General features: G+C 42.4%; 1 protein-coding gene across 18 annotated transcripts in view; it reads left to right on the plus strand.

Annotated features, from left to right (window-relative positions):
- CD44 (CD44 molecule (Indian blood group)) overlaps positions 1–14552 on the plus strand; it is a 90880-nt gene that overhangs the window by 63127 nt on the left and 13201 nt on the right. For 8 of the 18 annotated variants that reach the window (XM_058688615.1, XM_058688618.1, XM_058688620.1 and 5 more), the window contains 5 exons: positions 3017–3145; positions 6134–6232; positions 7984–8082; positions 8960–9166; positions 11993–12058. The exons of 1 other annotated variant lie outside the window; for it this stretch is intronic. In XM_058688615.1, the coding sequence (XP_058544598.1) occupies positions 3017–3145; positions 6134–6232; positions 7984–8082; positions 8960–9166; positions 11993–12058 (600 nt within the window). The remainder of the gene's footprint in view (positions 1–3016; positions 3146–6133; positions 6233–7983; positions 8083–8959; positions 9167–11992; positions 12059–14552) is intronic. 9 more of the 18 variants (XM_058688626.1, XM_058688629.1, XM_058688631.1 and 6 more) reach the window with 5 other exon arrangements.

Genomic DNA, 14552 nt, shown 5'->3' on the forward strand with positions numbered 1-14552 from the left:
GAACAGAACCTAACAGAGGGAAAGAGAAAGGAGTAACCATGCTAGCAGTTCTCTTATCAGTACTTGCAAAACATAAAGAGATTCTGGTTGGTGACCTCGGGGCTTTATCAAAGAACATTACAACTTCTAGAAGAGAGTCAACCTTCGTATTTTATGATGGAAATCCTATACTCTGCTAATCCATATGTTAAAAACAGCAGGGGTTACTGGGTATTTAAAGGATCATTATGTGTATAAAGACAGTGCTAGAGTAGCATGTGTGTGTGTGTGTGTGTGTGTGTGCATACGTGCGTGCGTGTCCGTATGTGTGCACACAGGCGTACGTTTTGCTTTTTCTTTCCTTTCTAAAACATTTTGAATGGGCGGTTTGTGTTTGGGTTGATGTTCCCATTTTTTGTTTTTCCTAACGCTCCATGGTTTTCCTAACTTCATTATTTGTCAGGAGGTAGTGATTTAGTCAGTGGGAGGTAAAACCGAAGACTTGGGGGCGTCTTTTTTCCTCCCTCTGGATAACGAGTTAACCCCAGGAATGTTTTGGCCAACGCAAAGGTAAAATGAGGACACAAGTTTTAGTTTTTTAAAGGTTTTTCTTATTATCAAATCATACATATCATTTTCTAAAATTATGAAATACAACCAGTCTTGCCGGTTGCCAAATATACTTTGGCTTGGCGAGTTTATAGACTCTCATTTTCTTGAGGAATGAAACATTTGCTATTTGTTGCTATACATGAAAATGACAGTGGCTTTGGCACCCTGATACGTTTTATTCCATTCATTTTATTCTTTTTAAAACTGAACAATTACAACACTGAGAGGTTGGCATTTTTACCCTGTCACACATTGTTTATATAATGCCAAACACTGGCTAGAATAGTTTTCTTTCATTGACTTACTTTTGGTAAAAAGCAATTTTGGCAATCTTAGATGCCACGTAGACATAACGTCGTAACGTGCCGGTGCAGCAGCACCCGGTCATTGTCAACATCTTTTGTGCTGGCAAATCCGCTCCTGGTGCATTTCCAGGGCATGTGATCGTGAGTTATGTGACCACCATTTGAGAAGTCCTCCCCCTGGGCTGATCTTGTCATCAGCTGGTATATAATATATTCCTCCCTCCAAAATCACTGCAGCAAAGAGGTTAATTCTTTGAACACACGGTTCTCTCCAAGGATATGTGAGGCTGTGGACAACAGTAAATTAAGAATCATACTGGGAATTCATGGACTGTGGCCTAGTCCTGACTTGGTGCAAATCTGGCTACAGGATTTTGAGCAAGACTACTTTGGGTCTTAGTTTTCCTATCTGAAAAATTGAAGGATTGCACCGTTGATTTCTTTTTTTTAAATATAATTTATCGTCAAATTGGCTTCCATACAACACCCAGTGCTCATTGATTCAACACCCCTTTCAGAATATGAGCACTCTCACTCCTTGCTGCTTCCCTTTTCTATCTTTTCTCCCATGTGTATGTGGCCTGAAAGTAGAAAGCTGTGTGTCGGTAAGGAAACTGAACAATAAAGGCTCACAACTGACATCTTCTCACAGCCCAGGAAATCCCTAGTCGTACAATGGAAGAGACAGCTACCCAGAAAGAGCAGTGGGTTGAGAGCGGATGGCATGGGGCATATCCCCAATCATCCAAAAGAAGACTCTCATTCAACAACAGGGACAGCTGGTAATGGATTGTTTAATAAGGAAGCTTGGGTGGAAGTTTCCTTGTGGGTTAAATGCTGAGCGCTGAGGACATGGAACAGAAAGACATTGAAGGAATTGTCACAAGATGTTAAGATTCTTTAATAAGTTATGATGTGGTCAACACAGAGCCAATCCTTAGATGCTCATAACAAATCACCGAAGAAGGAGTAGATACAGCGTACAAAGGAGACATAGAGAATACGCCCTTTTTGTATATCACTTTCAGATCCAGTGTTGGGCATCCCCTAGTGAGGTCGGAGCAGAGACTCTGATCTTATCAAATGCTCCCTTTTGTTTTGTAAAGGAATCTACAACGTGGCTTTTCGAAACACTGGGCATGTCAGAAAGCCCTTGGTCCGAACCCCAGTGTTGGAAGAAATGGAGCCAGATGGTTTGAGGGAAATACCTGTCTGATGTCATTTAGCACTTTTGTCCTGTCTATCTGGAGCTTTCTCTTTGAACTCGCAGTGCTTTTTTATGAGCTTTACCAAAAACGCACCTTCTCTAGTCCAGAATCGTGGGATCGTGGAAATCGGGCTCGAGTCGTGTCGTCATCTCTAAGTGATGCCAGATAACTTGACTCCGCAGGCTCCTATGCACGATTCTTGGTGTGGCAGAAACATGGAATGCCAGTGTGTGAAAGCCTCTGAATGCATACCTGGCTGAGCAGTGGATTCAGTGACTGGCTATGGCATGTGGTTGTTGCTGAGGGGCCACTGGTGTACTCTTCTCTACCCATATATCTCCGCTGGCTCAGAATGAAACAGTGGCATGTGCTGAATTCTTATGTGTCGCTTGTGCTGTGGATCCCATTGTTAGAAGGTAACGCTTCTAACGGGTTCCATTCATGCTTTTGAGATGAATGGCATTTACTTTCATGTTTATCTTGTGGGTGGCTGTTACCTGATTCCTTCTCTAAATCACTACCAGCCTAATGTGCATTTCACCGGGATGTGGTTGTCTTGGAATGACATCATGTGCTTAGACTTCCTCCTTTAGGGGATGGGGGCAACAGGGCATGTGGTTCAAGAACTACTTCTTCGTCTTTGCTTGACGTCTGTAAGTCATCCTGTATTCCCTGCAGGAGTCATTAATGATTTTGCGCCGTCTAGTTCACCTGCTGACTGCTGAGTACATGAACATGAACAAACCCATACCTGCCAAAACATTCTGTGCTTACACTTCTCCTCCCTCTATACCAGGAAGATGAGTTCGTTGTCTTGTCTAGAGACTAAAGTCTTTTTAAAATTATCAGTGTATCCCTGGCCCAATGTCAACTAACACTTTGACAATTGCTTGAACTACATGGTCACAACAGCCCCGGCCCATGACAGCCATCCAGACCAAAGAATGACAACGCAGAGTCGAGAGGACAGCTCCTGGACTTACTTCTTCGACCCAATCTCTCATCCAATGGGACGAGGTCATCAAACAGAAAGATGGATGGGTAATAGCCTCTGAGCTTTTTTATATATATATTATGTTTTTGAAAGCCACCAAATGGCTATTTAACTAGAAATGTGCCCTTGATTTTAAAGCAGTCTACTTCCTAAGGAACTTGAAGTTGCTTCAAAAGTTAGGTTTCTATGTGGGAGTGATATGTACATTCATCTGAATGGGAATTCCTGGGCTGAGACTGAAGAATTCAGACAGAGGGGGTCAAAGATCCTAAGAGGGTGAGAGTGGAGGTTATTTTCTCTGAAGAAGGAGCAGTCTCAACATTTGTTTTCCATTTCCTTTTAAGTGCAGTGTTCTAAAAAGAGTGAAGTGATTGAATTCAGTGACTATTTTCCTTGTAGACCCAAAGATGTAACTTGTCTTTGGTAGAGAAATCTTAGAGGTCAAAAATTGGTGAGTACTCATTTCAAAAAAGTAACTAAAAAGTTCAGAAAACTTTCTTATTCAGTCTTGCCACATTTAGAGAGAAATACGGTACCCAGTGACTTAGGCTTTAGACCACTCTTGGCTCTCAATAAATGTTTACAAATTTAACAAGTAGGCAACTTTTAGACAGGATGGAATCCCTGTTTTCTTAAATACCATTTTGTACTTACCTATAAGTGGTTAAAAACAGAAATGAGAGAGAGAGAGAGAGAGAGAGAGAGAGAGAGAGAGAGAGAGAGAGAGAAAGATATGAATTGCAGTTCTGCAAGAATGGAAGACTGTGATTTTATTTGACCAATTTTTATATTCAAAAAGAATTCTTTCTTTATCAGAACAGATGACAGCTTTCCTGAGAGAATCTGCAGGACTTGGCTGCAGGTGGTATCCCTTTTTTCTCAGTCATTACTAAGCTGAAGATTCCATGTTCCTTACCGTACCCATGAGTTGAGCTACTCAATTTTTTAAAAATTATTCAGTAAGATATCTTGATCCCAGGGATATAACATTCCAAAAAGAGAGATAGACAGGAAGACTCAATAAAGGAATGTGAATTTTTGGTCAAAGCATGGAATATATTATCTGGATCCAAACTGCCAAAAGCATACATAACACAAACTATTGAAATGGGGACTAAGAACATGACGATGATGTCTCTTGATATTGAGTTGAACAAAATTATCTCTAAAATGAATTCCACAGTCTCCGTGGCTTCATTTCTTTAAAACATCCTATACTGTACCCAAATATTAATGATCAGATATCCCTTAAGCTATAATTGTATTACATTTCTGCTGATGTGCAATGCAATATGGACACCCAGTGATGCCTGGGTCCGTGCTCTTAAAGAAGTTAAAATTTAGCTGGGGAAGGAAAACATTTGTCACCAAAATACATCTAACAATACTAGACAATAAGCAAATAGATGCCAAATGAATGTTGCCAACAATAAACACAAAAATCCAGAGGACCCTCTAGAGAGTGTCAGAGAAATGTAGATCAGACTTAGTTTTTCAAAGATGGAAAAACATGGAGAGGCAGAGAAAGGAAGTCAGGGAAAGGTGTTTTGTTTTGTTTTGTTTTGTTTTGTATTGTTTTGTTTTGTTTTTTAGGAAGGATACTCATGTAAGGAGAAACATAAAGAAAGGGAAACCAAGGAATGAGTTTCTCAGAGTTACTGGGTCCATTTGTCGTAAAGGAAGATGAGTTTGAATGGCTAGGTTGTGGCCGTTGGGTTGAGTGGGTCAAGGCTACATGCAAACCCAGCACACATATTTATGCACGTGGCAGCTGGAGGCTCTGGTCTATCCACGGTGGGAACCAAGCCAGTAAAGCAGCTTCAGAATCAATTATCCACTGATGAATAGAAAGAAAGTCCATTGAGTTAGACATGCAAAGGGCAATACAATTGGCTTCAACCACAGAACGGTGCGATACATCTTGAACGATGCTACTTACAGAAGGGGAAGACGATGAACAAGTGTGTCTAGAGACTTTCAACAGACAGGACTCTTTCTGGGAAAATATCCATTGGGGATTTCAATTTGGGTTAGCTCGCCTTTCCTCTTTTTGGAGACCTGGGATAGTACAGTTAGCCACGTCTTGTCCTACAAAGATCTTGATTCTCTTTTCTTGTAGTAAAAGCCGCAGGGTGAATGTGAAGGCCCAGTATTCCAGTGTTTCCCACTGGAGTCATCTGGACCTGGTCAAATCTCTCCAGATGCAGCGGTGTGGGGGTACTTTGAGCCGGAGAGCCAGCAACAGTGATGGTGCTTGTGGGTCGATTGGTGACTCTTTCACTTAGGACTTACCATTTCAGCAGCACTTTGCAACGATTACTAGAAACAGGATATATCAATATGTCGGTGACATTTCTGTACCACTCAACATTGTACATGTTAAGTGCCAAGGACACCTCATACTTGTGTTTACGGAGAGAATGATTCACTGACATGTGCTTCTTTTTTCTTGCCCCTGAATACCTCCTGTGGCCTTCATGGAGGTAGTATTGGATGATAATTTTATGTGTTATATGCCCATTCACTTTGTGGCGCAAAAGAGAGCCAAAAGAGGGAAGAGGCTGTAAGAAAAAAACAAAACAACAACAACAAGCTTTTGACCCAAGTGAGGGAGATGTGATAAAATGGTGTCCGAACCAGTGCGTTTTGTCTTTTCTCTACGATCCAGATCACGTGCATCTATAAGGAAGACAATGTGTAGGGAACGGGACCAGTCACACGTGGGCTATGTTTCTGCCTTTTTGCGAGGCTTGGGAGGCACATCGTGTTCTCATTTAGAGCCCTGCCAGACCCAGCAAAAGCAAACAAAAATTGTACCTTTCATACACTCAGTCTTTAAGTGAAAGCCACCTGCTTCTTACGATTCTCTTTTGAAGAAGCAATCGTTTGTCCCGGTTCTGCAGGCATCAATCAGTATGAACGTTTTTTCCTTCTTGTCCAGGTTTGAATATAAAAATAGTTTGTCTGTAGACCCTAAACCACCCTCAGGAGGTGGGTTAGTAAATCAGGCAATAACACCGATTTAATTCCCTCAGATATGGACTCCAGCCACAGTACAACACTTCAGCCTTCTGCAGGCTTCACACATTCGGTGGAAGAGTCGGACAGGACAGGACCTCTTTCCGTGACGACTCGTAAGGACATAACAGCCCCTTTATTGGCCTGTGATCCTGCTTCAGCTCTGGCCCACACTGGCCTGGATACAGAGCTTGTATCCAGTTAGTGCTATGTGGCTTGGCTCAGCCCAGAGGATAAAAGGGTCTCCATTGCCGATATTTTCCTGGCGGGTTCTTTAAATCTGATTTTTCCTTCATTCTTGGTGATTTCCCTACTCAACGGTCTTATCTTAAGGAAAATAAAAAGGTTGGGGGATTCCGCTCAAGTTGATTTTCTGTCTCTAAATAGTTATGCCAGTGACACCCAAGACCACGGCTAGGACGGTGGTTTCTCTATGTTTCAACCATGTCCTTTGGTTCCCATCTTTCCTCCAGTCAAGGCAGGAGAGGGGTAGGGTTGCTTTCATAGCTGCAAAAAGATCATTTGGGCCTGGCTGATCAGAGAGAGTAGGGAAATCACCACAGCCCACAGAAGAGGGGCAAGGCATGTTGTTGACAATTAACAAAGGTGACAGGGCCTGGGAACAGAAGAGGAATGTTTGCCAGGACCTCTTCCTACTGGTAAACATCCGGTAGAAGCAATGCTAAACTCCTCAGGAGACTTAATTTCCACTATATGGACAAGGCTATCTTAGAGATCAGCCTGAAATCATTCGCAATTTCTTCACAGAATATGAAAGAAATCCAGAATTAAGAAACTCATTTCACTGCTTGCTACACATAATGGACAGAGTCCTTTTAGGCAAAGGAAAACATCAGCAAGCATGTGCTGATCACCAAGAACGTATGTAGCACAGTGTTACGTATCAGAGGAGATGGAGATAAGCCTAAGAATGGGCCCCTCCAACGGAGGGTCTTGTATTTCCACTTTATGGCCCCGATGTCTTGTATTCCGATACTGGGATTGGGATTTGGGTGAATGTCTTCCTCCTGGTTGTGATGTGTGCTTGGTGGTGGACGTGGCTTATGGATGTGGTTTATGGAATGCCTGCACCTGTAACTCAGAGGTCAGTACCTTTCCTAGAAGGACCCAAAAGAAATCAACTCAAAACAGTCCCAAGCGATCTCAGATCTGGGCAACGGTTCAACCTCAAATTGATATATGTCAGTGAAGGTCCTGTGTTTGCCCAGGCAAGCGTTTCCTGGCATTTTAGTGCAGTGATGAGAATCCTCATTCACGGGCGAGATCAAAAACCTAATACTAGATGAAAAATGGTAACTTTAATTTAATATTCTTTAGAAGGTACTGAAGTATTTCTTTGTGTAAATTTGATCCGAGTTACTCGAGCAGGTTATTCTAGATTCTAGAACTTCTTCCTTTTTTTGTCATTAGGGGCAGACTACCTGCCACTGTGGTATTTATCGCCCTACGGTTGTGCTTCTTGACCCGCAGCTAGGTACTCTTGACCATTTATAGGAGCACTGGGATTCAACCATTCCTTTTCCCCTGTCTCTATGTTCCCTGGTTTTCCCAAGCGACTTGGGCCAGAATGTTCCAGGGTGGACAAAGTCTTGGTTCAGGCTTCACCTTGTCACTTTGCCTTTGTTGATGACACTGAAAGAGAAGTTCTTAGGAGCCAGTTAAGGGACAAAACAGAATTCCGTTACACATTCCTCTCAATCAGAAGAGAGTGGCGTGCACAAACTACAGTATTCCTCTGCACCTACCCATCGGGCACTGCGATAGTTAGACCCCTCCTGTCAGCAGATAACAGAGGATGTGTTTCACGGCTCCAAATTAATGCTGGATTCATCCCTCCTTGAAACAGAGCAGAGTAAGACTCAGAGCTTCTCTACATCACATGGAGACTGGGAAGAAGATAAAGACCATCCAGTGACTTCTACTCCAACATCTAGCAGTAAGGATGGTAAAGCCCAGTTGGCTCCAGCTCTTGCTAAAAATCGATAAATTATGGATGTCTTTGCAGTGTCTTTGGTGGAGGCACATCAGTTGACTGCTGCTATGCTGTCACTTCTGATCAGAAGGTGTGGCTGGTGATGGCTCTTTGATTTTTCTGCTTTGTAGACCTCTTAGAAGCTACTGTCTGTACATTGAGTGCAAACCGTATTTCTTTCTTAGTCTTAAAGGTCAGGCTTCTTAAGCTGGGGAATTAGTGGCGTGGTCTTAAAATAACATATTGCTTATATATGGTTTGCAATCGGCGTAAAGGTCTGAATGCTATCACTTTCTATTTCCCTTTCATTGATAACATTATTTTGCCGTTCATCATCTGGACATAAATCCATGGTGCTGGCGACTGAGGAGCAGTGCCCTTATGGCAAAGGAAAGAATAATCAAAGCGTCGGGTCTTTGAAACCTTGCATTTGCTACTCCATTTGCGGGCAGCATGATTTTACTTTTCAGTTCAGTGACGTGTTTTTTCCACTTCACCCGTGGTGGGTCTAACTGAGTAAGAGCTCAAGATTATCTAGTCCCTGAATTGACTTGAAGGCCACAGTTAGTTGTAGTGGCATAAACCTAACTTCGATCATCCGGGCAGGTGTTGCAACAAATGCCCCTTCTAGGTATGGGGATCACCGAAATCTCTTCCGTAGATGTCCAGGTGATGCCAATTGCAAAATATTGCTTCCCTTCGATGGTATAAGGAAGTACATGGTCTTTTGCTCTGTACTCGTGAATAACGAACGGAAAGCTTTTGTAGCATTAGACCATTCTGAAGACAGGCATCTGCTGGGTGGCGGCCTCACAAATGTGGGTTTACCATTGATTCCGCCTCCACACAGATAGGACTGATGGCAAAGGTGGAAGAAGAAGTGGACGTCTTCCTGAAGACTCAGCTACTTCAGTGGAAAGTTATACTTCTCAGTCCCCAGCCACAAAGGAACTCAGGACCCTCATCCCAGTGACCCCTGCTAAGACGGGGGTCCCTGAAGTTACTGAAGTTAATATTGTTGGAGATTCTGACTCTAATGTTGATCGTTTCTTTTCAGGTAACTTGGCCATTTGTTATCTGGTTTGATTTTTCTACAGAGAGAAACAACGCGTGCTTGAATACTGCGGGGGACATTTTCTGTGTAGGCTGTGATTAGGCTGATTTGTGACATGGGAATGGCTTTTATTACAGGTCATGATTCTAATGCAAATAAAGTTAGATTTAGGTTAGATAAATAATGCTTTTATTTGTCAAAGTAATCTCCATTTATTTTTGTGACTTGGTTGTTATGGTAGAATTTCTTTCTTTGCTGCTAATCTCGTGATATACTAATTTGAACCATACAAAATCAATGTTGTTGTAGGTCCAAGTCGTTAAATATTAGCAATTTCATTTGATTCAACTAAGATATGCTACCTGTTTAGTAAGGGTTTACCCAACATGTGAATAATGTCCATATGCTAATGTCTTTGCTCTGAAATTATTATCTCTACTGGTGATGCATTGGCAAATTTTGCTTTCGGTGAAGGGCTTGTAGCCAAACCTACTTATGATTCACACCTCAAACTTTATGAGTTAATCTACTAATTATGAATAGGCACGATTTCTCTTGTTGTAATGGCAAAGAGAGGACTAAAGATGACTTATTCAATTAAGTTGGACCCAGACCCGAAAGGAGCGTGAGACTTCTTTTCTCAAATAACAGTCTCCCCTGCTTCTCCCTTGCTTTGTTCCCCTATTTGCATTAAGAAACTTACACTGAAGAAAAGAGAACTGGAAATACCATCTCTGGCTAACAGACGAGAATTGGAATTGTTCCTCCTTGTGCCCTTCCCACTCAACCATTGAATTATACTAAATATTTGTGATTAAAAAAACATATATATATATACGTATATATATACATATACGTATATACGTATATATATACATATACATGTATATACGTATATACGTATATATATACGTATATACGTATATATATACATATATATACATATACACACACAAATAAATATATAAATTTATTTATTTATAGCAAGATCTTTCTCTCCTTCCTCTCAAAAAGAATAAATCTTATGAGAACCCAATATATGAAACAGATGGTATCTGTGAGGCTCTGACTGATATGGGGACAGAAGACTCAGAATACCACCTGCTTGGATTCTTTCCTCTGGGCTGCTCACCATAGAGGTTCTGGAAAAACAAAAAACACAACAGTTTTTAAAAATACTGACTTTGGGGATATTGGTATGACAAAGCTCCTTACACCCTTTGGTTCTTTTTTTCACCACAGTTCTGCGCTCAGTTACGAAAACAATCCAAGTAGCACCGTCAGTTTTCTTCCAGAGAAGTGAATCTCAGAGCGCTGCCTGGTTTCTCCCGGCAAAATAAGGCCTGTTGGGCAATTGAATGCATTTAAATTTAACATGGCAGTTTTAACGGCAATAGTATCATAGAAGGGCTAAATAGCCTATTTGCGAGTAAATAAAACTCTTTCTGCAAAATGGATATTCACATACGCTGAGTCCTTCTGTATTCCGTGGTCAAACAGAGTTTTCATGGTTCTCCATGGATTAAATGATTAGTAAGTGATCTGTCATCCTTGGTTTTCTTCCAAACCACTCAGATACAGCTTATTTCTTCCCATACATTTTTCTCAGTCTTTATGCTTAATATTAAGAACTAAAACATTTGCACTTGTGGTCGTGGTGGCGGTGGTGATGGCGGAGATGATGATGGCAGTGGCATTGGGGCTGCTCGTCTTGGCGTTTCAGCGAATGCTATTTTCAGGTATTCTAACGAAGAAACAAAGCAATCTGATTTCTCCGTACAATTATACAAGAGATTACAGGTCGCCTATTTCTGCCTTCTCAAATCAAAGACATGGTGATGATCAGATTACCTTAATCTTCATAATGGGTGACTACAGCCACTTTATGAAACCATTGTCCCTTTTGTTATTGCTGTTTGTCTTCTTTTTGCTTTGTTGTTGCTTTGCTTTTTTTTTTTTTTTTTTAAAGATTCCAGTGTAGTGTTGGAAATGTGTGGGGAAGAGGGAGACGAGCAAGGGTTCCCATATGCTGAATCCAAGATTTGACCTGTGGATCCAGATTGTGGCAACTCAAAAGCTTGCTTCAATCTAAAGGCCTTTTGCTGATGGATGATTGAGGGGATAGAATTATATTAACTCTTGGTGTTGAAAAATACAGATTTCATTTTTGAAAAATATTGGGTTTTTTGAAACATACTCTAATAACCAGGTCCATATTTTTCACAGGTTAACTATCTTCTTATTCCTTTTTCATTTGTCTTCTGACTTTTTTCTCTAAATAAGCAGTTGAGCTTTCCCTCTGAATCTTTACATAATTCAACACCAAGATCCTTTACTGCACACCAAAACCATTGTCTATTTCCCGCCTCAGAGAAAGCTCTTTAAATGGCTCATGTTCTGAGCCAGAGAGTACATCCATACCCAGTGATCACGTTTGTGTAATTCAAAGCGTATCATCTTCATTTCAAAAACACAGTATCAAGTTCCAACCTCAGACCTGAGAAGACATCATAATATTTTTGTTAGAGTATTATGGTTATTAGATTTCTATCAAAACCACACTTCCCGTGGTCATCCTGGATGGTCTGTGCTGTCCCAGTTTCTTTACTTTTGATCAAAGCTCTAGCCTCCTCACCAGGGGGTCAAGCGATGAACAGTAATTAGTACCAATGGACTCTTAAAAGCCTGAACGTGGTGAGGGGCTGTTCGACAACGCAAAAGTGAGGAAGGGCAGATTCCCTGGTTACTGGAACGTATCCCCTGTTACTGGAACAGATTCCCTGTAACGGGAACACCCAGTAACGACCCTTTTCTAATTGCTCCTTACAGAAGACCAAGACTCACCAGTTCACCCCAGTGGGAGGTCCCATACGACTCGTGGATCAGAATCAGCTGGTGAGTTTGAGCTGCTTGAGTAATTTACTGTTATCATCATTTGAGCCTGCTGACGATTAATAAAGTATGAGTCAGTGTCTCAAGAAGAGCGGTTCTCAGACTTCCTTATGCATCACTATCACAGAGAGTGCTTATTAAATCACACTGCTGATGAAAATATTATGGTGTTAGCTACAGTACCCTGTGCGGAGGGTTACGCTGAATGCTTTCCACAGGTTTCATCATTTAGTCTTGAAAACAATGCCCTGCGACAATTGTGATTATCCCAATTTTAATCGTTATGAAATTGAGTCTCAAATCCCTTAAGCAGCATCCTCAGTATATGGAGAAGCTGGGATCAAGCCCAGACCGTTCTTACTCCAAAACCCACGCTCTTATTAATCTGGTGTAGTGCAATGTTAAATTGAGACCCTACTTGTATTCTTCCTGATCCTTCCACACAGAAGACTCTCCTCCGGCGCCGTAGTTCTCAAAGTGCAGTCCCCATCCCTGCGGCATCAGCATCACCAGGGAACTTACTAGAAAGACAAATGCTCAGGCTCTACCTCAGACCTGCTGCATCGGAAACCTTAAGGATGCGTAAAGCAGTTAGCGTAACCCCCAGAACAGGGTACCTAGCATTTACTGAGAACGTACTGTGTGCTAGGGACATTGTTCTAAACACTTCACATGTGCTAAGCTGGACCATAGGAAACTGCCCTTTTTTTAGGTCAACAGCCAAAGAGCCACAGTTTCGTGTGGTTCATCTAATATTACCATATTTCATCATCCTACAAACCCTGTGACTTATGTAAGTACTGTTACCATCCCGTGTTACAGACAAGGACACTAAGACCCAGAGAGGGCAAGTACCATGGCTGGGTTGACATGACTGGTGAGTTGAGCGGTGGAGTCAGCTTTCAAGCCCTGGGGGTCTCATAATGCCTCTATAAGCCCGTTCTGGAGAAAGCACTCTGTAATGACCATAATTACGGCCAGGCGTGTATGATTAAGTGGATACACATTTGCCGTGACTCAGATCCCACCCATGGAAATATTACTCCAGGCAACAGAAGTCTGACATGAGGCAGGTTTACCTGTGACCGAAAATGGTGGGGCCACTGAGAGGTTGTGTGTCCCTGGTATCGTCAGTCCAGGTGATCCATGAAAACCAGGTAAATCCATATGAACCATGGTCTGTCCTTCACGCCTAAGTCGGGGCCACGGTTGCCTCCAGGCCTAAAGGTTCACACACTTAAAGCAGATATGAAGGTGGGTATTTACATGGTGCCTTGGTAATAAGCTTTTATGTAAGAGCACAGGATATAGGGGTTCATTAGAAATGTTTCTAAAATAAAGACAGAAGTCCCAAGGTCTCTAGGTTCCATGGTTGGGGCATTTAGCAAATTAGCCTTTTTAAGTTCCCTTTAAGTTTCCTTCTTAGTAAAAAGGGGACCAGGATACCTGCCTCAGTTACCTCCCAGAGTTCTCGTGAAGAACGTGAGGTATCAGGAAGATGACAAAATCTTGGAAATGATAGGGAGTTATTATTAAAACACATGCTCTCTAAAATTAAGAGGCCCCAGTTACTCCAAGTGTGGTCCTTGGACCAGCCACTGGGACATCAACCTAGGAGCTGGCTGGAAATGCAGAATCCCCACCCATCCCAGGCCTGCTGCGTCAAGGTCTGCGTTTTAACCAGACCTCCCCCCATACTGGGTATGCACTGAAGTTTGAGAAGCTCTGTCCTGGACTGTTCTTCCCACAGTTGAGGCCAGTTGAATGATCTCTGTGCACACGTCTCAGGTTAGCTCTCATCTCCAAATTACAGTGTCAAGTGTCCCTCTTTGCAGAACTGGCTTTCCTAGCCAGCCCTACCCCGGCTGGGTTTGCAGACCTCTAGGGTGCAAGGTGAGGCCTGCTGCATCTCGTCCATCTTCTTTGGCCTTTGCTTGAAGTGAGAAGCAGGTGGGCGGGAGCGGTCTCTTTTGTCTGACTCCTGCTCCCGGTGTCTATTGTTCAAGTAGGAGGCTTCATCTTGTTGCACACACACCCCGATCTTTCCTTGCTGGGAGCGCTTTTTTTGAAAACCGAAATCAAGAGATTAAGATCCATTAGTGGCCTCCTTTTCAAATATCGAAGGCTGCTGTGAGTCCGAGAAAGACCAGTGAGAGTGTCTGCACCACTTACATGGTTTTCAAGCCCAAAGATCTCCAGGGTGCATGGCCCACATCCAGTCACCTGCACAGGTGAAGACCTGCCAGTGACCAAGGACTCTGGGAGGCGGCCGGAAAAAGCACCTTGGACTCCTTCTCAAGTTTGTAAAGTAAGAGGCCACTCTCAAAGTGACATGAGGTATGTTGAATGGCCAGAAGTCTAGTCAGAATTTGTTTTGTTCCATTTCAAGGTTAACAAAAACAGGAGATTGTATAAACAGGAGTCGGCTGCTCTAAAATAACCACCAACATCGAGATTTCACTGTCCACTCTGCACAGTCTAAAGTCTGTCCTTGGAA

This window comes from Neofelis nebulosa, chromosome 10 (assembly GCF_028018385.1).
Source record: "Neofelis nebulosa isolate mNeoNeb1 chromosome 10, mNeoNeb1.pri, whole genome shotgun sequence".
Lineage (NCBI taxonomy): Eukaryota > Metazoa > Chordata > Mammalia > Carnivora > Felidae > Neofelis > Neofelis nebulosa.